Source organism: Lynx rufus, unplaced genomic scaffold (genome assembly GCF_022079265.1).
Source record: "Lynx rufus isolate CCGP_SWC_20201006 ecotype Redwood Valley unplaced genomic scaffold, mLynRuf1.p SCAF_18, whole genome shotgun sequence".
Taxonomy (NCBI): Eukaryota; Metazoa; Chordata; class Mammalia; order Carnivora; family Felidae; genus Lynx; species Lynx rufus.
The window spans coordinates 21,894,857-21,920,706 of record NW_025814832.1 but is presented as its reverse complement, the minus strand read 5'-3'; the positions used below and the strand labels follow the sequence as shown (position 1 = coordinate 21,920,706).

The window sequence follows — 25,850 nt, the reverse complement described above, 5'->3', positions numbered from 1 at the left end:
ATTTTTGAGAAGGACTGAGACAGAGCGTGAGCAGGAGAGGGGCAGAGAGAGAAGGAGACACAGAATCCCAAGCAGGCTCCAGACTGTGAGCTGTCAGCAGAGAGCCCGATGCGGGATTCAAACTCAAGAACCGCAAAATCATGACCTGAGCTGAAGTCAAACACACAACCGACTGAACCAGCCAGGTGCCCCAATGTTCTGTATTTTTTATTTATGATAAGTATCTTAAGTAAAAATAAACAGCTATGGGTGCCTGGGTGGCTCAGTCTGTGTAGCTTCCGACTTCAGCTCAGGTCATGATCTCACAGTTCAGGAGTTGGAGCCCTGCATTGGGCTCTCTGAGCCAAAATCAAGAGTCAGATGCTTGGGGCTCCTGGGTAGCTCAAGTCAGTTAAACGTCCAAATTTGGCTCAGGTCATGGTCTCACAGTTTGTGGGGTTGAGCCCCACGTCATCCTCCTTGCTGACAGCTTGGAGCCTGCTTCAGGTTCTGTCTCCCTCTCTCTCTGCCCCTCCCCCACTCACAGTCACAGTCTCTCTCTCTCTCTCTCTCTCTCTCTCTTTCTCAAATGTAAATAAACATTAAAAAAAATTTTTTTAATCTTCAAGAATCCACAAAAAAACCTATTAGAATAAATAAGCTCAGCAGGATAAAAGATCGATATACAAAAATCAAGTGTGCTTCTAAACACTTTCAATGATCAGAAAATGAAATTAAGCTGCAATTCAGTCAGCAGTGCATCTGACTCTTGATCTTGGGGTCATGAGTTCAAGCCCCACGTTGGGGGTAGAGTTTACCTTTAAAATAGTTATTTTTTTAATGAAATTAAGGAAACAATTCCATTTACGATTGTATCAAAAAGAACTAAATGCCTAGACATAAATTTAACAAAAAAAATGTAAAACTTTTATTCTAACAACAACAAAACATTGTTGAAAGAAACAAAATTTAAATAAATGGAAAGCCATCCCATGTTCATGAATCAGGAGACCTAATATTGGTAAGATGACAATAGTCCTCAAACTGATCTACAAATTCAACAAAGTCCCTATGAAAATCCAAGCTGCTCCTTTGCAGAAATTGACAAACTGACCCTAAAATTCATATGGAAATTAGGGGGACCCAGAATAACCAAAGTAATCTTTATTTTTGTTTTGTTTTGCTTTTACCAAAGTAATCTTTAAAAAGACCACAATTGGAGGACATGCTCCTCAATTTCAAAACTTATTACAAAATGACAGTAACCAGGGCCCCTGGGTGGCTCAGTTGGTTAAGCGGTCAACTTCAGCTCAGGTCATGATCTTACTGCTCGTGGGTGGGTTCGAGCCCCGTGTCAGGTTCTGTGTCTACAGCTCAGAGCCTGGAGCCTGCTACAGACTCTGTGTCTCCCTCTCTCTCTGCCCCTCCCCCGCTCACACTCTGTCTCTCTCAAAAATAAATAAGCATTAAAAAAAAAAAATGACAGTAACCACAACAGGGTGGTATTGGCTTAAGGACAGATATATAGATCAAAAGGCTAGAATTAAAAGTCCAGAAATAAACCCTCAGATTTATGGTCAATTGTATTTCTTTTTTTTTTTTAATTTTTTTTTCAACGTTTTTTATTTATTTTGGGACAGAGAGAGACAGAGCATGAATGGGGGAGGGGCAGAGAGAGAGGGAGACACAGAATCGGAAACAGGCTCCAGGCTCCGAGCCATCAGCCCAGAGCCTGACGCGGGGCTTGAACTCACAGACCGCGAGATCGTGACCTGGCTGAAGTCGGACGCTTAACCGACTGCGCCACCCAGGCGCCCCTGGTCAATTGTATTTCAACAAGGGTATCAAGAAAATTCAATGGGAAAAGAACAGTCTCATCAACCAAATGCTACTGGGGAACTGAATTTCCACACACAAAGGAATTAATTTGAACTCCACATATAAAAAGTAACTCAGTGGGGCACTAGATTTCAGCTCAGGTCATGATCTCATGGTCATGAGATCAAGCTCCCTGTGGGCTCTTGGGATTCTCTCTCTGCCCCTCCCCCATTCATTCTCTCTCTCTCTCTCCCCCCCCTCCTTCTCTCTCAAAATAAATAACTCAAAGGCCAACTGGCTGACTCGGAATAGCATCCAACTCTTGGTCTCAGGGTCGTGAGTTTGAGCCCCACGTTTCAAACAGAAACTGGAACCCTTTGCCAGGGTTTCTAGAGAGATTGGTCCATATATCCATTCAGACTACTGTTAATTTAGGGGCGCCTGGCGGGCTCAGTCCAAAGGGAGTGTGGCTCTTGATTTCAGGGTCATGAATTCAAGCCCCACATTGGGTGAAGAAATTAAATAAACCTAGAAAAAATAAAGTAAAAAAAAAAAAAAGTAAAAAGACAACCCACAGAATGGGAGAAAATATTAGCAAGTTATATACCTGATGAGACTTGTATATACATATAATGGAACATTATTCAGCCTTAAAAAGGAATGAAATTAGAATACATGCTACAGAGGGATGAGCCCTAAAAACATGCTAAGTGAAATGAGTCAGACACAAAAGGGCAAATATTTCCATTTACACCAAGTACCTAAAGTAGTTAAATTCATAAGAACAGAAAACAAAATGATAGTTGCCAGTGGCGAGAAGGGAGAACCAGGAACTACAGTTTTGTTGGTATGGAGTTTCAATTTCAGATGATGAAAAAGTTCTAGAGATGGAGGGAGCTTCCGGTTGCACAATAGGAATGTATTTAATACCACTGAATTATGCACTTAAAAGTGGTTAAAATGATAAATTTTATGTTATGTATATTTTATCACAATAAAAATTTTTAAGGAAAAAAATATGTTGACAACTATATAAAGTGAAATTTTCACAGAAAGAAAAAATCAGGTTAATCTAATTAAATACATGCAGTCTGTTGAGGGAACGAAAATCTTCTTTTTTAAAAAATGTTTATGTTTCTTGAGAGAGAGACAGAGCAAGCAGGAAAGAGGCAGAAAGAGAGGGAAACAGAGAATCCCAAGCAGGCTCTGAGCTGTCAGCACAGAGCCCAACGTGGGGCTTGAACCCACAAACTGTGAGATCATGACCTGAGCCAAAATCAAGAATCAGACACTTAACCAAGTGAGCCACCCAGGCGCCCCAGAAATGAAAATTTTCAAAGTCAACAATATTAATACTATCAGTTGATTAGTATCACTAAGAAATGAAGTAGTCTTCATAACCATATTATTAAGAAAAAGCTGAAACACCAAAACATTTCTATCACAACTATCTTACTTTTAAAAAGTATATTCATTTATTTTTTGAGACAAAGAACATGTGAGTGGGAGAAAGACAGAGAAAGAGAGGGAGAAAGAGAATCCCAAGCAGGCTTTGCACTGTCCATGCAGAGCCTGACTCGGGGCTCGATCCCACAAACCATGAGATCACAACCTGAGCCGAAATCAAGAGATGGACACTTGGGGCACCTGGGTAGCTCAGTCGGCTGTTTGTCTTGACTCTTGGTTTCAGCTCAGGTCATGATCTCATAGTTTCATGAGCTTGAGCCCCATGTCAGTCTCTGCATGGAGCCTGCTTGGGATTTTGTACCCCCCTTTCTCTGCAAACTGCCCCCCCCCACAATGGTGCTGTCACTGTCTTCTCAAAATAAATAAATAAACTTAAAAAAAAACAAAGAGTTGGGACACTTAACTGACTGAGCCACCCAGGGGCCCCCCTTATTGATGAGGGAGCATAAGACAAGCTGAGGCCCAAGCACAAGCTAGCATTACCCACCTCCCACCAGGTGGGGTATGTGTGACATTACTCAGGCACTCCAGGCTGCCCAAGGACAAAGGAAACAACAGAAAACAAATGGTTAAACTGATAGAGTCTCAGTATACAAATATCTTAGTAAATGACAAGAAAAAGGCAATCTTACCAATAGCCCAATCTCCAGAAACCTATAGACTCAGTTTCCTGGAGCCTCAGTATCACCCTCCCCTCCATAGTGATGTGGGGAACAAAGGCAAGAAGGAACTGGCAGACAAAATTAAGTTTCCTTATAACTTGCAGCCCACTGACAAATACTTAAGGCAGGCAGAGTGAAACATTTCTCTAGGAACTCCCTACTACCTTAATGTTAATGCTTTGCTAGAGGTAAAAACAACCTTGGCTTGACAATAGCCAGGCCTCCAGAAATCAGTGCATCTTGAGCATATGAAAATCTCTTTGGAAACTTCCCTTTTGACTTTACCTCCCGGAGCTCCACAGTATTTGGGGAGCCACTCTTCACCACTCCATTGCAGCTCTTTCTGCCCTTGTGTCCTGTTCCATGCTTTAATAAAATCACCTTTTTGCACCAACGACTTCTTCAAGAATTCTTTCTTGGCCATCAGCTCTGAACCCCACCATCATCCCAAAACCTTATCACCTATCACATATTTCAATTAAAAATGTTTCTAGAATTTGTTACAGAAAATAAAATAAAATGTAAGAGGTTTCTCCACCAACAGAAAAAAAGTTTCTAGAGTTTCATATATACTTACCTCCTTGAAAGAAGCATATCAAATAAAATGTAACCTTATGTTGATAAGCATCATTATGAATCACCGTGAATCATGATTATAAGCCATACTGTATTATAGTAAGTGATGCCTTCCAGATAAAAACCCAAATTTGACAATACCTGTCCCTTAATTTCTGACTCTTGATTATGTTAAACCTCAATTCTTGCTACCCCTATATGGCATAAGTACTAGTACATTCTTTTTTTAAAAAAAAAAAATTTTTTTTTCAACGTTTATTTATTTTTGGGACAGAGAGAGACAGAGCATGAACGGGGGAGGGGCAGAGAGAGAGGGAGACACAGAATCGGAAACAGGCTCCAGGCTCTGAGCCATCAGCCCAGAGCCTGACGCGGGGCTCGAACTCACGGACCGCGAGATCGTGACCTGGCTGAAGTCGGACGTTTAACCGACTGCGCCACCCAGGCGCCCCTAGTACATTCTTTTAAAGAACATATGGAAAACTAATATTTACTGCTTAAGTATACCAAAAAAATAAATGTCATGTTTTTGTAGTTTTCTGAATATGTTACACACCTTAAACCTCTCTCAGAGTTTTTTTTTGTTCAAAGATTTTATTTTTAAGTAATCTCTACACCGAACATGGGGCTCAAACTCACAACCCTGAGGATCAAGAGTCGCATGCTCCACTACCTGAGCCAACCAGGTGCCCCAAGCCTCCCATGCTTTGGATCTGTGACACATAACCCAGTTAAATGCCACCCTGTCTCTGTGAAAGCTATCCCTCAGGTTGTTAGGCTTTTAGCATCTCGTATAAACAGGACTTGTTTAAAATGCTTACGTAAAGCTGCCCTACTTATTTACATTAGCCTTCCCACCAGACTATGAGCTCCTCGATGGCAAGACCCTAGACTATTCATTCTTGTACCTCACATCTGGGCACAAAGTGTTTAATTAACATCTCTTTTACAAATGAATAAATGAGACGGATGGATAGGTAGGTTGGTATCAGACATCCAGGTAACATTTAGTACTTAACCAAATGCCTAGAGCTTTGAAAAGCTCATTTTTCTTGTATAATCCTTACAATATTCCTGTAAGGAAGTTACTATTATTATCCTTATTTACAATTAAGAAATTGAGGTTTGGCATTAAGAAACCTGTCCATGCTTACAGAGTTAGAATGTAACAGAGCCAGGACTTGAACTAAGGCAATCTGACCCCACTGCCCTTGCCCCTGACCAGGGCAACTTTTTTCAAGTGTATTTATTTATTTAAGAGAAAGAGAGCCCACACAAGTTGGGGAGGAGCAGAGAGGAAGAGAGAATTCCGAGCAGATTCCCCACCACCAGTGGAGAGCCCCATACAGGGCTCAAACCCACCAACCACAAGATTATGACCTGAGCCAAAGTTGGACGCTTAACTGACTAAGCCACCTAGGCATCCCTCTAATAGATACTCTGCTAATTTGCTGTTTATAACCTGGTGAGGGCTAAGAAACTATTTTATTTAAAATAAAGATACTATGAAAAAATAATAAATCAAATCAAATCAAATCAGGATACTATGGGGGCACCTGGGTAGTTCAGTAGGTTAAGCATCATCAGACTTCAGATCAGGTTATGATCTCCTGGCTCTGAGTTCGAGCCTGGCGTTGGGTTCTGTGCTGACAGCTCAGAGCTCAGAGCCTGGAGCCTGGAGCCTGCTTCAGATTGTGTCTCCCTCTCTCTCTGCCCCCTCCTCTGCGCACACTCTGTAGCTCTCTCTTTCAAAAATAAACATTAAAAAAATTTTTTTTGATAAATAACAAAAAAATAAAATAAGGATACTATGAACAAGTACTTTGCCTTTAAATGTTTATTCAGGAGGCCAAGATCATGAACTTTATTACACAGACTTTGAGATAGTCATTTTAGCTATTCAGAAATCTTTGTTCACTTCCTGGCCCTCAGCTAGCTTTGAGGTGGTTAACAACTGAGTAAATTACTAGATGAATTCCTATCCTAGTATAAAAGTATTCTTTAAAGATTTAAAACTGAACAGAGCCACAAATACGTGGGTAATTTCTGTCAAATGTTTCCCAAATCATATCAAACAAGTTCAAGTAGACTATTTTCATAGTAGAACCATAGACAAACAATAGCCTTTTGAAAAAGTTACCCTTCTGGTTTTACAAAAGCCTGTTTACTTGATTCCACACTTCTATGCAACCTGTTGAATTTTTTAAGAGGTATTTGTTTACAAATAGGTAGCAGTAACAAAAAATGAGGCTAGGGCAACAGGTAACTGAAAGAAAATTCAAATTGAGGATTTGATCACTGAAATTAGAAATTTTACAGGCGCCTGGGTGGCTCAGTAGATTGAGTGTCTAACTTCAGCTCGGGTCATGATTTTGCAGTTCGTGGGTTTGGCCTACGTCAGGCTTGCTGCTGTCAGCACAGAGCCCACTTCAGATCCTCTGTCCCCTTCTTTCTCTGCCCCTCCCCCACTCATGCTCACTCTCTCAAAATAAATTTTAAAAACATTTAAAGTTTCTCCTTCTGACCCTCCCCCTCCCCAGCTTGCACATACATGCGCTCTCTCTAAAATTAAAAAAAATTATAAACTTTATACCATAATAGCCTAGCAGATGCTTTTAACCAATATGTTTCAATGCCCAAGAAATAGAATATTCATGGGGCCCTTGGGTGGCTCAGTCAGTTGAGCGTCTGACTTTGACTCAGGTCATGATCACAAGGTTGGTGGGTTCAAGCCCCACTCTGGGCTTTGTGCTGACAGCTCAGAGCCTGGAGTCTGCTTCAAGATTCTATGTCTCCCTCCCTCTCTGCCCCTCCCCACTCATGCTATGTCTCTCAAAAATAGGTAAACGTTAAAAAATATTAATAATAAAATAAAAAGAAATAGAATATTCACTATTCTTCAGGACGAACTTTTCTTCAAAAATAAACGTTTTACTATTTTATTTGTTACTATAAGTACTACTGCTGTATCCTAATTAGAAATGTCTATCAAAAGATTCTAAGCAACAGTTAAAATTCAGTTTGGGCACTTAACGTTCATTTCTGTGAAAATTTTATTCAGACAAACTTATTTCTCAAGCAGCAATTCAAACAAATGTAAAGTGAATTAAAGTACAAAAGAAAGCCACATTAAGTTTAAAATAATCAGAGAATCACCTAGCCCTCCTCCAAAAACAAACAGAAAACAACAAAGACATAAACAAAATAAAAAATAAATTTTTAGAAATGATAAATGAAAAAAGAGATCACCTAGCCCAACCTTTGCAAATGCAGAAGTAATGCCTACGATGTTAACATTTCAGTTTTTTAAACGCATAAATAGTTCTGGAATATCTGCTATGTATAGGACAATGTAGGTAAAGTGTCTGCAAGAACTCTCCTCAGAAGTCATGGGGCTTTTTTACATACAAAAGTCAAAGGACTTATTGAAGAATTTTTTGGAAGTTTTAGCATAACTTGGCACCAATGGTAAGGACAAATAACTTGAATGCACAAAAGAGAACTTTAAATACTTAGGCTTAGCCATTTGACCTTCAGCATATTCATCCATCCCTCCAACCAACCAACTAACAAATATCTATTAAATACCTACTGCATCCCAGTAGTTTAGTGGGGGAATTAAAGCCATCAATTAGTTTGCTATAACACTGGAAGTGCTACGAGAAGAGAAGCAGGGTATGCTGTGGGACAATATAAGAGGGGCACAAACCACACTTAGGTGTTCATAAAAGGCTTTCCAGAATTGAAATCTGAAAGATGAATACTGTTAGGGGTGCCTGAGTGGTTCAGTCAGTTGAGCATCCAACTTTGGCTGAGGTCATGATCTCATGGTTCATGAGTTTACTGAGCCCCAAGTCGGGTCTCTGGGCTGTAAGCAAACAGCCTGTTTCAGATCCTCTGTCCCCTCCCTCTCTCTCTGCCCCTCACCCGCTCACACTTTCTCTCTCTCAAAAAAAAATAAATAAACATTAAAAAAAAAAAAAAAAGAAAAGATGAATACTGCTAGCCAGGCAACAGAAGAGAAACAGAGTGCCAAGCAAAGAGGCAGCTTTTAAGAAGGCCTGGAGAGAACACTATTTGCAAACAAACTCCCAAGTGTTCAGTAGGGCTCAAAAACGAAAAGATGAGGTTGGTGAGATAAGGAGTGGCCAGATCACAATGCCTTGTCTCCTAAGAACTTTAGACATTTCAAGAACTTTAGACAGAGCCACTGAAGGCTTTTAAGTACAGAAAGATCTGATTAGATTTCCACTTTGGAAAGACTTGGTACAGTATGATGGGCAATTTATTAGTTTGCAATACTAGAAGCAGATAGATCAGTTAGGGGACAGTTTTAGTTGCCCATTCATTTATTCAGAGATATTCACTGGATGCTTTCTTTGTGCTAGATACTGGTAGACAATGTGAATGACACAAAGTCCCACCTCTTTGGAGTTTGGATTCAGGCCAAGAGACATTGGCAGTCTGTATCTGAGTAGAAGAAATGGATTTGGAAGAAGAGAATCCAGAAATATTTAAAAGTTGGAAGAAATAAAATAATAATAATAAAATAAAAAGAAATATTTAAAAGGAAACAAAAGAAGGTAGCAATGGGGGTGAAGGAGAGAGAAGACTTAAGGATGGTAATGAGCTATCTGGCCAGGCAGACAGTGGTATCCCTCACAAAGAGAACAGAGGAGCAGCAGGCTTGGTAGAGAAGTTCAGGTTTGGCCATGTCAGGAGACATTCATATCCAAGAAACACCAGCAATGTGGATCTGAAACTCCAGACAGACAGATCTGGCCCTAAAGTTCTTAACAGGCCGTCAACTTCATGAGAGAAGAATCTTGTCTTTGCTCACCACTGTATCCCCAGTGGACACCAGGCACACAGTCAGCACTCTCTAAATATCTATGAAATGAATGAATGGGATATACATTTTGGAATGGTCAACAAACGGTAACTAAACCCATGGGAATGAACAGTATCAGTTAGGCAGGGCACAAAATGAGAACTAGAGGGGGGCTCAGAAAGAACTCCAAGGAATACCAAAGTTAACAATGTAAAAGGAATCCAGAGTGGTCAGAAAAGAGGAAAACTGGAGTGCCTGGCTGGCTCAGTTGGTGGAGCATGCAGCTCTTATTCTCAGGTTTGTGAGTTCAAGCCCCAAGTTGGGTATAGAGAGGAGGAGAGGGAGGAGGAGGAGGAAAAAGAAGAGCAGAAAACCAAGAGAGTTGAAAGCCACAGAATCAAAATATGTTTCTTCAGACTCTTAACTATAGAGAACAAATTGATGATTACCAGAGGGGAGGTCGGTGGAGGGGATGGGTGAAACAGGTGATGGGGATTAAGGAGTGTGCTTGTTGTGATGAGCATAGGGTGTTGTACGGAATTGGTGAATCACTACATATTGTACACCCAAAACTAATATTACACTGGAATTAACTGGAATTTAAATAAAAATGTATGTATATATATGATATATATATCGTATATATAGTGTGAGTGTATGATATTTCTTAAGTGTCCAAAAGAATCAAACGTTGCTGAGAAGTATGAGAAAAAGAAAAAAAAAACAGAAGAAATGCACTTATGAGAGCTGCTTACTTTTCTGAATTTTCAAGAAAAATGAAAGGGTAAGAGAAACTGACTATATACATACATCTAAAGTTTCAGGTCTAAAACCTTACTCTTATGAGATGGATTCTTTCATGCACGGGCAGCTTACCTTTTATAACCTTGTTTGTTCCATCTAAAGTGCCAGCCTCTTTACTCTTTATCACATCACCTTTTTTTACTTCCTGTGTGGCATCTATCACAATCTATAATTACAGTGACTGGCTTGTTTATTCTTTAGTATAATATAAACTCCAAAAAAAGCACAGGCTACCTTCCTTGTCTGTTTCGTTTGTAGCTATATTCCCAGAGCCTACAACACTGCCTGCCTGGCTCAATAAATATTTTTGTTCTTTTTTTATTTTTTTTATTTAAAAAAAAAAAATTTTTTTTTTAACGTTTATTTATTTTTGAGACAGAGAGAGACAAAGCATGAACGGGGGAGGGTCAGAGAGAGAGGGAGACACAGAATCTGAAACAGGCTCCAGGCTCTGAGCCATCAGCACAGAGCCTGACGCGGGGCTTGAACTCACGGACCGCGAGATCATGACCTGAGCTGAAGTCGGACACTTAACCGACTAAGCCACCCAGGTGCCCCTATTTGTTCTTTTTTTAATTTTATTTTTATTTTTTTGTTGTTAAGCGTCTTTTAAAATTTTTTTTAAATGTTTATTTATTTGAGAGAAAGAGAGAAAGAGAGAGAGAGAGAAGAACAGGGGAGGAGCTGAGAGAGAGGGAGAGAGAACTCCAAGCAGGCTCTGTGTTGTCAGCACAGAGACCAACCAGTGTAAGGGTCAATCCCACGAACCATGAGATTATGACCTGAGCCAAAATCAAGAGTCAGACACTCAACTGAGCCACCCAAGTGTCCCTCTTCTTTCTGATCATCTGTGTATCTTTTTATCTTTCTATCTACCTATGGAAATGGGATAGGAAAGAACCAGAAGATCATGGGAGTTTCCTCCCAGCTCTTAAAAAATAACTTCAGGAAGGGCCAGTGAAAATACATTTTAAAGAACAATAACAGAATGCAGTATCACAGAAAATCTCAACCTATCTCAGGGAATCCAATCAGCAGAGTCCCAAATAAAAAATTCTCGGGATCTATAATCCTACTGGAGCAGATGAGATATCCTAGAAAATATATTATAAGTCTAAAAAAAGGTTACTAGAGAAAACATTTACCATAGGGTTAGTTTCTCAATTTCTGTATTCTGGCTTCAAAGGGGAAAAACAATCCCTCATATTTTTATGCTGTAACTTTAAATAAAAAATCTTAACCAACTTTTCAGTCTTATAGGTCTCAGATTTAAATTCCTTATAGAAAAGTATCTAAACTGCAATTATTTCTTCCTTTCCAGATGAGTACATTAGATCATTATAAAAATACTAACTTATTTATCTTTGTAACAGACATAATACTATCCTCTTAAAAATTAATTCAAATAGAATATTAGATAATATCAGAAAATGTTCTCAGTGTAAATAATATTGTGGTTATGTGGTAAGAATGCTCTTTTTCAAATTATATTTAATTTTTTTTAATTATTTTTATTTTTTTTAAATAGTTTCTATGCTCAGTTTGGGGCTAGAACTCACCAGCCACCCTGAGATCAGGAGTCCCATGCTCCACTAACTGAACCAAGGTGAAATGTCAGAACATCTGCAATTTACTTTAAAAGTGTGTAAATTTTGAGTGTATATATCTATATATGTATATGTATACACATACAACACATACACATATACAGGTAAATACAACAACTGCTGAATCTAAGTGATGTATATACAGATGATCAATGCACTTTTAGTTTTCCTGTATGTTTGAACATCTTCTTAACAAAAAGCCAGGGGGAAGGATTTACTGAAAAAGTTTACTGACTTAAAAAAAAAAAAAACAAAAAAACAATATTTCAAAGTTCCTAATAACTCTATATCCTCAACTTGGAAACCTCTCTATTGTATTAATAGGTAGATTCCCCAGGGCCCCTGGGTGGCTCAGTCCGTTAAGCATCTTGATTTCAGCTCAGGTCATGATCTCAGTTTGTGGGATGAAGCCAAGTGCCCCCCTCCCCCCAAGGCTGTTAGCATGGACCTGCTTGGGATTCTCTCTCCCCACCTCTCTCCAACCCCTCCCCAACTCATGCTCATTACCTCTCTCAAAAGAAAAGAAATGAAATGAAATGAAATGAATTAAAAAATATATATGTAAATTCCCATGGTTGAGTTCCAAAATTTTTGGAGGCACCTATTATGCCAAACTATTAGATACTACAATCCCTAAGTGAATAAAACAGTCTTGCATTCAGATAACTAGGGGCGCCTGGGTGGCCCAGTGGGTTAAGCATCCAACTCTTGATCTCAGCTCAGGTCACAATCTCACAATGCACGAGTTTGAGCCCCTTGACAGGCTCTGCACTGACAGCACTGAGCCTGCTTGGAATTCTCTCTCCCTTTCTCTCTCTGCCTCTACCCCATTCATCCTCTCTCTCTCTCTCTCGCTCTGTCTCTCTCTCTCAAAATAAATAAACTTATAAAATTAAAAAAAAAAAAAAACCTAATAACTAAATATGGCCTGGCTGGCTCAGTGGGAAGAGCATGCAATTCTTGATCTCAGGTTCCTGAGTTCAAGCCCCACACTGGGTGTAGAGATTACTAAAAATAAATAAACAAACATCACTGGCTAAAATCTCAAAATGTATAGTATTATATGCACATACTTTTAAATATCAGCTTTTCTGAATACACACATTACATATATTATTAAACTGGGTCTATGTTGATATATTTGATCTCCACCAAATAGTAATTTATTTAGGTAAGAGCTGTATTCATTATGAGTGTTGAACACAGCAAAAAAACTATTTTTAAAATAACTCAGCCATTAACTTGGCCAACAAAACACATTTTTTGGCTAGATTCTAATACTATCTCCACTGGGAACCAAAGTCTCCATATGATTGAAATATGCAGTGTGTAGTGAACCGTAAGCTAAGGAGTCCGAGAAACAGGAAGCAGACCCAGGCACAGAACGGGATCACCAAGCTATGGTACATACCACAGTAACCTAGTGAGCAGTCCTTACCCTACTAATCCATCCTCTCATTAGAGATCTACCTGATCTAGCTAGGTACCTTACCGTTTTTATATTCTCTCTTGTGATTTTAGAGTTTTTGTTGGGGCACCGGGATGGCTCAGTCAGTTACGTGTCCGAGTATTGACTTCGGCTCAGGTCATGATCTCGAGGTTCGGAGTTCTCACATCCGGCCATATGCTGCCAGTGTGGAGCCTGCTTAGGATTTTCTCTCTCTCCCTTTCTGTTGCTCCCCCGCCTGTGCACTGTCTCTCCCTGTCTCTCTCTCTCTCTCAAAATAAAAATTAAAAAAGAAATAGAAAGAAAGAAGTTTGTTTTAAAAAAAGTTTTTGTTGGGGCGCCTGGGTGGCTCAGTCGGTTAAGCGGCCGACTTCGGCTCAGGTCAAGGTCCGTGAGTTCGAGCCCCGCATCGGGCTCTGTGCTGACAGCTCAGAGCCTGGAGCCTGTTTCAGATTCTGTGTCTCCCTCTCTCTGACCCTCCCCCATTCATACTCTGTCTCTCTCTGTCTCAAAAATAAATAAACGTTAAAAAAATAAAATAAAATAAAATAAAATAAAATAAAATAAAATAAAATAAAATAAAATAAAATAAAAACGTTTTTGTTTCTTTTAGTAATCTCTACACCCAAACATGGGGCTCAAACTCCCAGCCAGAGATCACGCTCTTCTGACAGAGCCAGCCAGATTCCCTCTCTTTTGAGATTTTAACCAAATGAAAACGTGAATGTCCCTAAAGCAAGGACACATAATGGTATCTCAGTTATATACCTACATTCAGAAATCTCTGAAGGTAAAAAAAGGATAAGATCTGTCTTAAGAGTTAATAACCATCAATGGTTAAGGGACTGCCATTTCAAAAGACAACAACCCATCACCACCACATTCAAACACGCACCTAGAGAACAAACAGATTGTTCATTTCAGAAAGGGTCTCGAAGTAGGGACTGACCAAGAGCAGTATGAAGTTTATCAAATGGTTCAGCAAGAAAAAAACATTCGTTTGTTTGTTTTTAAGTAAACTCTAGGCCCAAACTGGGGCTTGAACTCACAATTCTGAGATCAAGAGTCACATGCTCTACCGACTGAGCTAGCCTGGTGCCCCAACAACAGTATTTTTTAAAATATGAAAATATGGGGGCTCCTGGGTAGCTCAGTCAGTTCAGGTCCAATGCTTGATTTTGGCTCAGGTCATGATCTCGCAGTTCGTGAGTTCAAGCCCCACGTTGCTATGCACTGTCAGATTTTCTCTCTCGCCCTCTCTCTCTCTCAAAATAAATAAACATTTAAAAAATAAATAAATAGAAGGAGTTTGAAAGCTAATAAATAACACGTATATTCAAACATGTAAGATGACAAATGCTGATACTCCCTGGACACCAATTTGCTCTCCTGTACTGACATTTGGCCACCCTCTCCTAATGCTCTTCTTTTGTGAAATAAAGCAGCAAAGTTCAATTCTTTTTTTTCTTTTTTTTTTTTTACATTCATTTATTTTTGAGAGACAGAGACAGCGTGAGCAGGGGAGGGGCGGAGAGAGAGGGAGACACAGAAGCAGAAGCAGGCTCCAGGCTCGGAGCTATAAGCACAGAGCCCCATGCGGGGCTCAAACCCACGAACCATGAGATCATGACCTGAGTCGAAGTCAGAGGCCCAACTGACTGAGCCACCCAGGAACTCCAAAGTTCAATTCTTTAAGCCAATAGAGTTGACAGAATTAAGGCTAGAAGTCTGAAGAACCATCACAATTACTGATTTAAATAACAACAGTACTAAAGGCACAAAATAAACTTAATGTTGAGGCAGACGTGTAATTTCAGTTCTTCAACTAAGTCTTCAGCAGCCACTATCAACAAAATTTAAGTTATAAGTATGCAAAATTACTCTTCACTCCTATTCCTTGATAAAAAGTCACATAACTCAGTGAAGAGACATCAAATTTTCCTTTTTAAGTGTTTATTAAAGAGATGAACTTAACTGTCATTGTAAATTACCTTGCAAACAAATCAAAATTAACTTCTTCAAGGTGCCTGGGTGGCTTAGCCTCTTAAGTGTCCAACTGCTGGTTTCTGCTTAGGTCATGATCTCATGTTTCATGGGATCAAGCTTTGAATCAGGCTCTGTGCTGACAGTGAGAAGCCTGTTTGGGATTCTCTTTCTCTCTCTGCCACTGCCCCACTCTCTCTCCTCTCAAAATAAATAAAAACACATTTTTAAAAAAGTTAACTTCTTCAACAGGTTTGATTAAAATATTTTTTATGATAGGCACTTGAGTAGCTCAGTCAGTTAAGCACCCGACTCTTGGTTTCGGCACAAGTCACTATCTCATGGTTCGTGAGTTTGAGCCCCATGTCAATCTTTGCACTAACCGCACAGAGCCTGCTTGGGATTCTCTCTACCTCTCTCTCTTTTTCTATCTTTCTCTCTCAAAAATAAATAAACATTTTAAAAAATAAAATATTTCTTATGAATGAGAACTATATCAATAAAAAGAACACTGAATATCCATGCCTGCTTTCCTGCCCAAAAATCTTATCACTCCCATGTTCACACACTTCCAAAGAAAACAATTTGATTACAGTCTTCATATAAAACATCAATTTTGTTTCTGCTTTAAGTGCTGATTCACTGGGGAAAAGTTAATTTGAAAATTCTTGGTGGTCTCTCTCACCTCAGCATTTTTTATTATTTTTTTTTTTAATGTTTATTTATTCTTGAGACAGAGACAGAGAGTGAACAGGGGAGGGACAGAGAGAGGGGGAGACACAGAATCTGAAACAGGCTCCAGGCTCCGAGCTGTCAGCACAGAGCCTGACGCGGGGCTCCAACTCACGAACCGCGAGATCATGCCCTGAGTTGAAGTCAGATGCTTAACCAACTGAGCCACCCAGGTGCCCCTCACCTCATCATTTAATCACCTCAATTTTTTAAGCAAAAAGCCACAGAAAAGCAGTCATAACATCATGCAAATCTTCCTCCCAGCAAGGATATTCTCTCCTCAGCTCATTCTCTTCAGATGTGCTTCTATAGTGCAGGAAGGAAAGGGAGGATTGAAAAGGGTGCACCTTTATTTTTATGTGCAGTCTCCCTCTATTCAATCATGCTAAATAAACTCTCACTTTGAAAATAATGGTGATAAGAAACAAGGCCCACAGAATCACTTGGAACTAAACTTCTAAGGAAAGGGTTCTTAAACTCATTTGCCTACTTATCAGAAAAGTATTGTCATTTTTTTAGTTACTCAAAGCAATCATGTTTATTTTAAAAGAATCAGAACTTGCACAAACAAAAACATCAAAACACTAACATATTCTTCCCAAGAATAACATCTCTCTCCAGATCACTCTGTATAAAAACTTTTGTTTTCAAAAATCACTAATAGGGGCATCTGAGTGGCTTAGTCGATTAAGCATCCAACTCTTGATTTTGGCTCAGTCCGTGATCTTGCAGTTGGTAAGTTGGAGCCTCACATGGGGCTCTACACTGACAGTGCAGAGCCCGCTATGGATTCTCTCTCCCTCTCTCTCTGCCTCTCCCCCACTTGCACTCTCTCTCAAAATAAATAAATAAACTGAAAATATATATTACAAAACAAAAACAAAAACAAAAACTGATTGGGGGCACCTGGCTGGCTCAGTTAGTAGAGCATACCACTCTTGACCTCAGGGTCATAAGTTTGAGCCCCACATTGGATGTAGAGATTACTTAAAAATAAAATCTTAACTCTCTCCCCCTCCACTGCTCGCTCTCGCTCTCTCTCTCACTCTCAAAAATAAATAATTAAACATTAAAAAAAAAAGAAAGAAAGAAAATCATTCTAGGCCAAGGGAACAGCATCGGCAAAGGCATCACACAGGACTTAGATAAGAAATAGAAAGATGTAAGATGAGCAGAGAGCCCATAGGGGAGAGTAGCAAGTAATAAGATGATAGATATCTTGATTAGCATTCGAAACTGATCATAAATTTGTCTAAAATCAGCCCTTCTTATGTTGTCTTTAATTTTTTTTTTTTTGAGAGCGAGAGCATGAGGTGGGGAGAGGGGCAGCACGAGGGAGGGAGGGAGAGAGAAATAGAGAGATAGAGACAGAGAGAGAAAAGGAGAGAGAGAATCTCAAGCAGGTTCCATGCTCAGCTCGGACTTGATCCCACTACTCTGGGATCATGATCTGAACCAAAATTGAGACTTGGATGTCAACCAACTGAGCCACCCAGACACCCCTCCTTTAGGTTGTTTTTAAAGATTCACAAAAACAGCAGACTAACTACACACACAAAAATTCAAATAAAAGCAAAGAAAAAGAAAGTATTCAAATTAAGTAATACCACTAGAATAAAGATTAAATTTCCGATCCCTTGCTGAGAATTCCTGCAAGCAAGAGATTAAAGTACTTTACACCCCCTAAAACATTCTCACCATTTATATACCCTCCTAAATTTCCACAAAGGTGCTCAGAATTTACTTTACACTTTCTAGTAATGGACAATTTCCAGGCTTTCAAATACTTTTGCTGTAAATACCCGGAGGCACTTTTGCTGTAATAGCAGACTCTTAGGCTCCATATTAAAGGCCACAAACAGAGCACTCACAAAAAATTAAACACAGAATTCACTTGTGCCTGTTGGCCTAAGAAAGACTGAATTTCTGGAGACTGGGTAAATCTTGATTTATCATCTTACATGAAAAGGGATAACAAGGTGGTTTTATGTTTATGTTCTGGGAATTGGCTCATCTAGCATTTCATCAATGCTCTCTATTCTCAGGTCATGGCTCTTTGCCCAAAGGTTTCATTAGAATTTACAGACATGTTTGAAAAAGTATCAGTTACAAAAAAAGTCATCGGACAACTCATTTTTTAAAAGTCATTTACTGGGGCACCTGGGTGGCTCAGCCAGTTAAGCATCTGACTCTTGATTTCTGTTGAGGTAAATCTCACGGTTCCTGGGTTAGAGCCCTGTGTTGGGCTCCTTGCTGACAGTGTGGAGTCTGTTTGGGATTCTCTCTCGCTCTCTGCCCCTCCCCCGCTTATGCTCTCGATGACACACACACTCTCTCTCCCAAGACCAAATTAAAAAAAAAAAAAAAAAGTCACTTACTTATGAAATTAATATACAGTCCAGTGCCTGGCAGTTAGTTTTATTTTCTGATTCTGCAACCTGTGGCAGATGTTTTTCTTAGCACGTGTGATCCTGGCCTTTTGCCATGTTCACACAGCCCTAAAGGAGTTTAAAACTGGAGGGAGCATTTCTTTTATCCAAGGTGATAGGTTCATGCTGGGGTTGCTCCTCACCTGTGTATATATGTCTCTTCCCAGTACCTCCCATTACCCAATACTGGGGAGGGTCTGTATGAGGATGAAGACACAGCAGGCCACTGCAGTGGTAGTATAGCACCCCTGTTCTATAAACAGTGCTAATAAACTAGAAATCGCAATCCCATCTTTTTGTTGTTGTTGTTTTTTATTTTGAGAGAGAGGAGAGAGTGAGAGAACACACACAGGAGGGGCAGAGAGCGAGAATCCCAAGTAGGCTCCATGCTGTCAGCACAGAGCCCAATGTGGGGCTTGAACTCATGAACCGTGAGATCATGACCTGAGCCAAAATCAAGAGTGGACACTTAACCAAGTGAGCCACCCAGGCGCTCCACAATCCCATCTTTAGATTTTTTTTCAATCCCTTCCTCCCTATGTACTTGGAAATACTCTTGAAATAAAGTCAAGTTTACTTGGCAAATCCAATGCCATTGCTTTGAGACAAATGGATCACAAAATTAGAACTAAAAATCATTGCTATAGTCCAGCTTTAAAAAAAGAGAAGAGGGATGCCTGGGTGGCTCAGTCAGTTAAGTGTCTGACTTCGGCTCAGGCTATGATCTCGCGGTCTGTGAGTACGAGCCCCGCATCACTCTGCACTGACAGCTCAGAGCCTGGAGCCTGCTTCAGATTCTGTGTCTTCCTCTCTCTCTCTGCCCTTCCCCCACTCAACACTCTCCTTCTCTCAAAAATAAATAAACATGAAAAAAAGAGAGAGAGAGAAGAAATGGGGCTCCTGGGTGGCTCAGTCAGTAGAGTGTTGGACCTGATTTTGGCTCAGGGTCATGATCTTAGGGTCCTGGGATCCAGCCCTGCATTGGGCTCTGCTCCTAGTGTGGAGCCTACTTAAGATTTCCCCTCTCCCCCCACCCCCCACCTCTCTTTCTCTCTCTCTCTCTGCCCCTCCCCCCCACTCTAAAATAAATTTAAAACAATTTTTTTTTTAAAGGAAAAGAAAAAGGAACTACTGGACCTAACACAAAGGTATATGTGACAAAATTAAAAGTTTAAATTAGGGCTAGGAAATAAGCTGCGAAACAAATCTCACATCCTAATAACTTTTCAAGCATTTTTGAAAGAGAACATATTGTTGGTTCAATAATTACTTACTTAGCTTCCTTCTATCACCATGTATTTAGCTAGGTGTGCTAGATGCTCACAAACAAAGATGAACAGGACACTTCCCCTGCATTAGTTAAGTTCAAGAGAAATAATGCCAGCACAGCCTGAAAGCTTAAATCTTTGACTGTCTCAAGAAGTCCAAGGCCTATCACTTGCTACTCCAGAGCTCCAAAAGGTTCAGGCTCGAGGTGAGGGCGCCGAGGTCACTGCAGAGATGCCAGGGTTAACAGCCGGCCAAGGGCACCTGTAAATTGCAGTCTGAACAAGGTTGCCCATAGTCGCCTACACCTCCTCAACCCCGCCCCGCCCCCAGTCCTCTTTATAAATAAACGGGAGGGTTTTTACGGGGAACTGTCCAAGGTGATCACCTGACACGGAGGAACGCTTTGGTGTGAGATACCACCAAAATAAAACTGTACACTCTCTATATTTACAGAGTGTTGCTCTACAACATCTAAGTGTTGACAAAGTGTCAACCAAGGCACATAAAACAAAATAAAACCTCTTTTTCAACAGGGCTAAGACGTCAAGAAGAAACTGACCGAAAGAGGGAGATCTCTAACTTCCCAAAGCAGCAACCCCCTGGAAAGGTACTGGAACCAGCGGAAGTTACATATCCAGGACAGAAGTATTTAAATACACCCCCCCTTCCACACACACATACGCACACACACACCATGGTAAAAGTTTGAACTGCCATCTGACTATCCTACGGTGGTCGGAAACTTCCCTAAACTACAAGCGAGAGCCAGCCACACTAAAATCGCCCTCAGTCAACCTCAGGTGCCCTCAGGCCAAGCTGCGGCTTCCTCCCCGGGCCTTGCCTCCTCACCTCCCTCCCCTCCCCCGGACACTCACTAGCCTGCCTCGGCTTCCGACGCCGGCCGGGGTCCTGAGGACCTCGCGGCCGCGGGCTCGGCCCGGGGGGCTTCGGCCTCGGGCCCGCCTCCAGGAGGCCCGGCGCGCCCCCTCCCGGGCCGGGCCGGGCCGCGACCCCCGGCCCCCCGGCCTGCCCTCGGGCCCGGCCCCCGCCCTCCCCGCCGGCGGGCCCTCACCTCCTCGGCGTGCTTGCGCAGCGCCTTCTCCCGCTCGTACTGGGTGATGAGCTGCTCGTTGTCGTCCCGCAGCAGCTCCAGCTCCACCTGGTGCTCCTGGTCCTGCGCGAACACCGAGTCCAGGTTCTCCAGCACGGCCACCACCAGTGGCATCAGCTCCTTGACCACCTCCTCGTCGTAGCGCCCGATGAGCCGCTCGAACTCGCGGTAGATGGAGCCGGCCAGGCCGGACACCCGCTCCGACATCACGGCCCCGGAGCCGCCGGGCTCCTCCTGGTACACCACACCGTCCTCCAGCTCCATGGTGGCGGGCGGGCGGCCCGGGGCGTCGCCGGCTGAGGAGGCGGCACGGGCCCGCACGGGACGGGCCCGGCTGGGGCTAGGGCTGGGGCTAGGGCTGGGGCTGGGGCTGCGCCCGGCGGGGTGGGGGGCCCGGGCCCGAGGAGGGGAGGGGTGGGGTGAGCGCACTCAGCCCAACGGCCGCTGCACCAACTGCCGGGGCGGCCGGGCCGCGCGCGCCACACGTCACCTGCGGGGCGGGACCCGCGCCGCGTCGGCCCGATGGGCGGGGCCCCGCGGGAGGCCAGGCGCGGCCGGGGGCGGGGCCATGCGTCATCGTGCGCCGGCGGAGGGGGCGCCGTGGCGTCACCACTGGGCGCCGCGCGGCGGGCGCGTTCGCCAATGGGAAAGGCTGCGGGAAGAGGGTGGCGAGAACTGTCAGCCCCCGGCGGGATTTGCTGGGCGGGTCCCAAAGGAAAGGGAGGGGTTCTGGAAGAGTGACTAGCAGTCCAGAATTAACATAGCTAACATTTCTACTGCCTTTTTAAGCTCACAAAGGGCTTTCTCATTTGTTCCTCACACCAGGCGTGGTGCGGTAGACGTTCGTCTCACAGACAAGGAAAGTAGGCCCGGAAAAGTTGTGGTTCACTCAAGGTCACGCAGCTAGAACGGGAAGGAGGCTGATGTGGGGTTCAAACCAGTTCAGGTTAAGAATCTCAGGCTCAGAGAAGAGTGGGAAACTGAGGGAGAGGAACAGCAACCTTACTAAGGCGAGGTCTCCCTGAGTGGTAAGGTGGTCTCGATACAACTATTTGGGGATAACGAGAGTAAGGATAGCCTGAAACAGAGGAAGTGCAAAGCATTCTGGAGAAGGATAAAACTGCAACGCCACATCTCGCACTTTCCCAAACACTGAGTTTCGGGGCTTCTCCCGTCCAACTTGGGAGAGTGGCATTTCCTGGCTCCAGCCAGCCTACTTTCTTCCAGTCTTGAAGAGGAGCAAAGCGGGGAAGGGAGGGGTTAGGGAGTCCAGGAGGAAAGGGGTGGAGACTGGGGTGAATAAGTCCCATGATACGGGAGATCTCCGCCGCCTGGGAGAGCGTCACGTGTGGGGAATGACACAACACCCAAGCCTCCGGCGGGCTGAGTCAAAGATCGCCTTCCGGTCTTCTTTGCCCTCCCTAGAGGAGGCGGGAGACACTCCCAAAAATTCCTTTCCTCCGCGGCAGGTGACTCAAGGCGTATTGCGTCCGGTCTCTTCTAAGAATAGGGAAGAAAAGGCAGGACTTGGAGAAACGAAGGTTTAGGGGGGAGGAATAGGCCACTCCCGTGATCATAAATACCCTTGACTTGTTTACAACTTCAAGTTCTTCCTACCAAGTTTGAACTAGTCCCCCAACGTCTTCCAACCTGGACCCACCTGGAGACCCACAAAAACGGTATGGAAGTTGGACGAAGGCCAACCTGTAAACTCAGAAGGACGAAAAAGAAAATACTAAGCCTTATAGCAGTCTATACTAACCCCCCCTTTCTCACCTCACCCCACATCCACCCTTATATTGTTAGTGTATATGACTGTGTCAAGAGTCTTGCTCCCGATATTTCTTTTCTTTTTTCCCCTCCTGGGGGCTGTCAACTAGGTATTTATATACATACATATAAATATACATATCCTTATTTTCCTGGGAGTCAGAGGAGCAGGAAGAGCTAGGGCAAAGCTGTACTTTGTCTTTCCACAATATTATCATACACATCAAAAAATTTAGTGGAGGCGTGCCTGGCTAGCTTAGTTGTTAGAGCGTGCTACTCTTGATCTCCCAGTGGCTCATGAGTTCCAGCCCCACCTTGGGCATGGAGATTACTAAAGAAAGACAAGGAAAAAAAAATTTAGGGGGGAAGTGTTGGTTTTTAGATATGAGTTTATAATAAAGTTTTCATAAGTATGCTCCTTTAGGCATAAATTCAGCATAGAATGTTGAAAGAAGAAAGATAGGAGTTATAAAGGCGTCGGTGGCTCAGTCAGTTGAGCATCAGGCTCTTGATTTCGGCTCAGGTCATGATCCCAGGGTCTGGGGATTGAGCCCCTGTTGGGCTCTGTGCTCAAGATTCTCTCCCTCTGCCCCTCTCCCCCACTCGCGTGCCCACAATCTCTCTAAAATAAGAATTTTAAAAAGGGGACACCGGGGTGGCTCTGACAGTAAAGCCACCGACTCTTGATTTTGACTCGGGTCATGATCTCATGGTTCCTGAGTAGGAGCCGAAATTGGCTATCAGCACAGAGTCTGCTTGGGATTCTGTCTCTCCCCTCTCTGCCCCTCCCCTGCTAACATTCTCTCTCTCTATCTCTAGATAGATAGATAAATAGATAGATAGATAGATAGATAGATAGATAGATATAAAGAATTCAAAGAAGAAAGATATGAGAGGGGCGCCTAGGTGGCTCAGTGGATTAAGTGTCCAGCTCTTGATTCAACTCTTGATTTCAGCTCAAGTCATGATCTCACAGTCCATGGGGCGGAGCCTTGTGTCAGGCTCTCGCAGACAGCACAGAGGAGCCTACTTGGATTCTCTCTCTCCTTTTCCTTGCACCCCTCCCAGCCGCTTGCATGTATGCAACGCACACGCTTTCTCTCTCTTAAAATAAATAAATAAACTTTAAAAAGGAAGATATGACATATGTTTATATCTTGATTTTAAGCTTCTGCTAGCTCTCAAAGGCCATATTTGTTTAAAATAAAATCCAGCCAAATATACATCAAATGTTGAATAGATATAAATGGTCTATGTCTAGGAATATTTATCATTCGTCAATAAAAAGAAATAAAGTACATGTTACACAGAGATGGACCTTGAAAATATTTTCTAAGTAGAAGAAACCAGTTACAAAGGACCACATATGAAAGATCAGTGGTTGCTTTGGGCTAGGTGGGGGAATGAGGGAAAATGAGTGATGCTAATGAGTATGGGGTTTCTTTTGAGGGTAATGAAAATGCTCTAAAATTGATTGTACATGACTCTGAGTATACTAAAAGCGATTGAATTGTACACTTTATTATTATTATTTTTAATGTTTATTTTTTTTTTGAGATAGCACAAGCAAGGGAATGGCCTAGAGAGAGGGGGCAGAGGATCTGAAGCAAGCTCCATGCTAACAGCAGCGAGCCCCATGAGGGGGTCAAACTCATGAACCATGAGATCATGACCTGAGCCGAAGTCAGACACTCAACCGACTGAGCCACCCAGATACCCCTGAATTGTAAAAGGTGAATTGTGGGGGGCACCTGGGTGGCTCAGTCGGTTGAGTGTCTGACTTCGGCTCAGGTCATGATCTCATGGTTCACGAGTTCGAGCCCTGCATCAGGCTCTGTGCTGACAGAGACTGGAGCCTGCTTGGGATTCTGTGTTTCTGTCTCTCTCTGCTTCCCCCGTCCCCTTCCCCCGCTTATGCACTGTCTCTCTCTCTCTCTCTCTCTCTCTCTCTCTCTCTCTCAAAAATAAATAAACATAAAAATTTTTTTAAGTGAATTGTGAGGTGCTTGGGTAGCTCAGTCAGTAAGGCATCCAACTGTGGCTTAGGTTATGATCTCATGGTTCATGAGTTCAAGCCCCTGACAGAGGGGATCCTCTGTCCCCCTCTCTGCCCCTCCCCTGCTTATGCTCCCTCTCTCAAAAATATATAAACATTAAAAAAATAATAAAAACAAATAAAGAGGTGAATTGTGGGGTATATGAATTATATCTCAGTAAAGCTGTTAAGTAAAATTTATGAAGATAATGGCTTTATAGTAAACTCAATAGAAGCACATAACAATATGATAGAGCAGAAAGAAAATGGCTTTTACATTGAGAAACTTCTAGTATGGACTGGTATGGACTTGAACAACTGAAGCCAAAAACAAAAAAAGCCTGTAGTTACTGAGTACCTACTGGGTGCCATTCGCTGCAGTAAGGACTACCAGCCTCAGCTTCATCTGCATAATGACGAGGTGTGTTACAGAATCTGTAAAGATTTCTTGCAATTCTACAATCCTATTCTCATTTGTAGGTGGGAGTAAAAGACAGGAGCAAGGGCCTTGAGATTTGGTCCCATTAGTCAACACCTAATTGCGTAGACAGTAATCCTACCTCCTTTCATAAACCACCTGGATAAATTTCCAGCACCCACTAGGGCTGAGATTATTGTTTAAGACTAAGAGTCATTCAGGAAAACAGGTCATGTTGTGAACTTTAGAGCCAATGTTTACTCTTGATTCCTAAAAGGAAGGAAATCCCATTTTAAGAGATTCTTTGGCCTTACAAAAATAGTGAGGACACTAGTGTGGGCAAGCAGAGGGGAGGAGTTGATGGGGGCAGGAAGGGAGGTGTTTCTTCCTAAGCACAATAACTATAATCACTGGGAGACTGAAATCACTAGTCCTGTTGTTTGTCTAGCCTTCTGGAAATTTTACAGTTATTTCTGTGTGAATCAAGTTCTCCAGTTTCACAAACTACATTTGCTCGCAGGTGGAGAGAGGGTCACTGAAAGAAGAAGAGAAAAGAGGACTCCCAGTGCCCAAGACCCTCCACCTATGGCTGTGTGAAATGACGAGTGATCACAAACTAGAGCACAAACCTGAATATTCTTGGTGAGACAGTCTAGCTGTGGAATTCTCTTAAAAAGTTTCAGAGGAGTTCAAAAGCCTTTGTGTCCGAATAAGATGCATAAATCTGGGGGTGCCTGGGTGGCTCAGTCGGTTGAGCCTCCAACTTTGGCTCAGGTCACGATCTCGTGGTTTGTGAGTTGGAGTCCCGCGTCGGGCTCTGTGCTGACAGCTTCGAGCCTGGAGCCTGCTTCGGATTCTGTGTATGTGTGTGTGTGTCTCTCTCTCTCTGCCCCTCCCCCACTCACACTCTGT

At 42.4% G+C, this 25,850-nt stretch overlaps 1 protein-coding gene across 1 annotated transcript in view; it reads right to left on the bottom strand.

Moving 5' to 3' along the window:
• The window catches only part of SPAG9 (sperm associated antigen 9), a 133,418-nt gene extending 112,261 nt beyond the window's left edge, over positions 1-21,157 (bottom strand). The window contains exon 1 of the mRNA XM_047081026.1: positions 20,677-21,157. Coding sequence (XP_046936982.1) covers positions 20,677-20,979 — 303 coding nt within the window. The 5' untranslated portion in view covers positions 20,980-21,157. The remainder of the gene's footprint in view (positions 1-20,676) is intronic.
• Between the last annotated feature and the right edge of the window lie 4,693 nt (positions 21,158-25,850).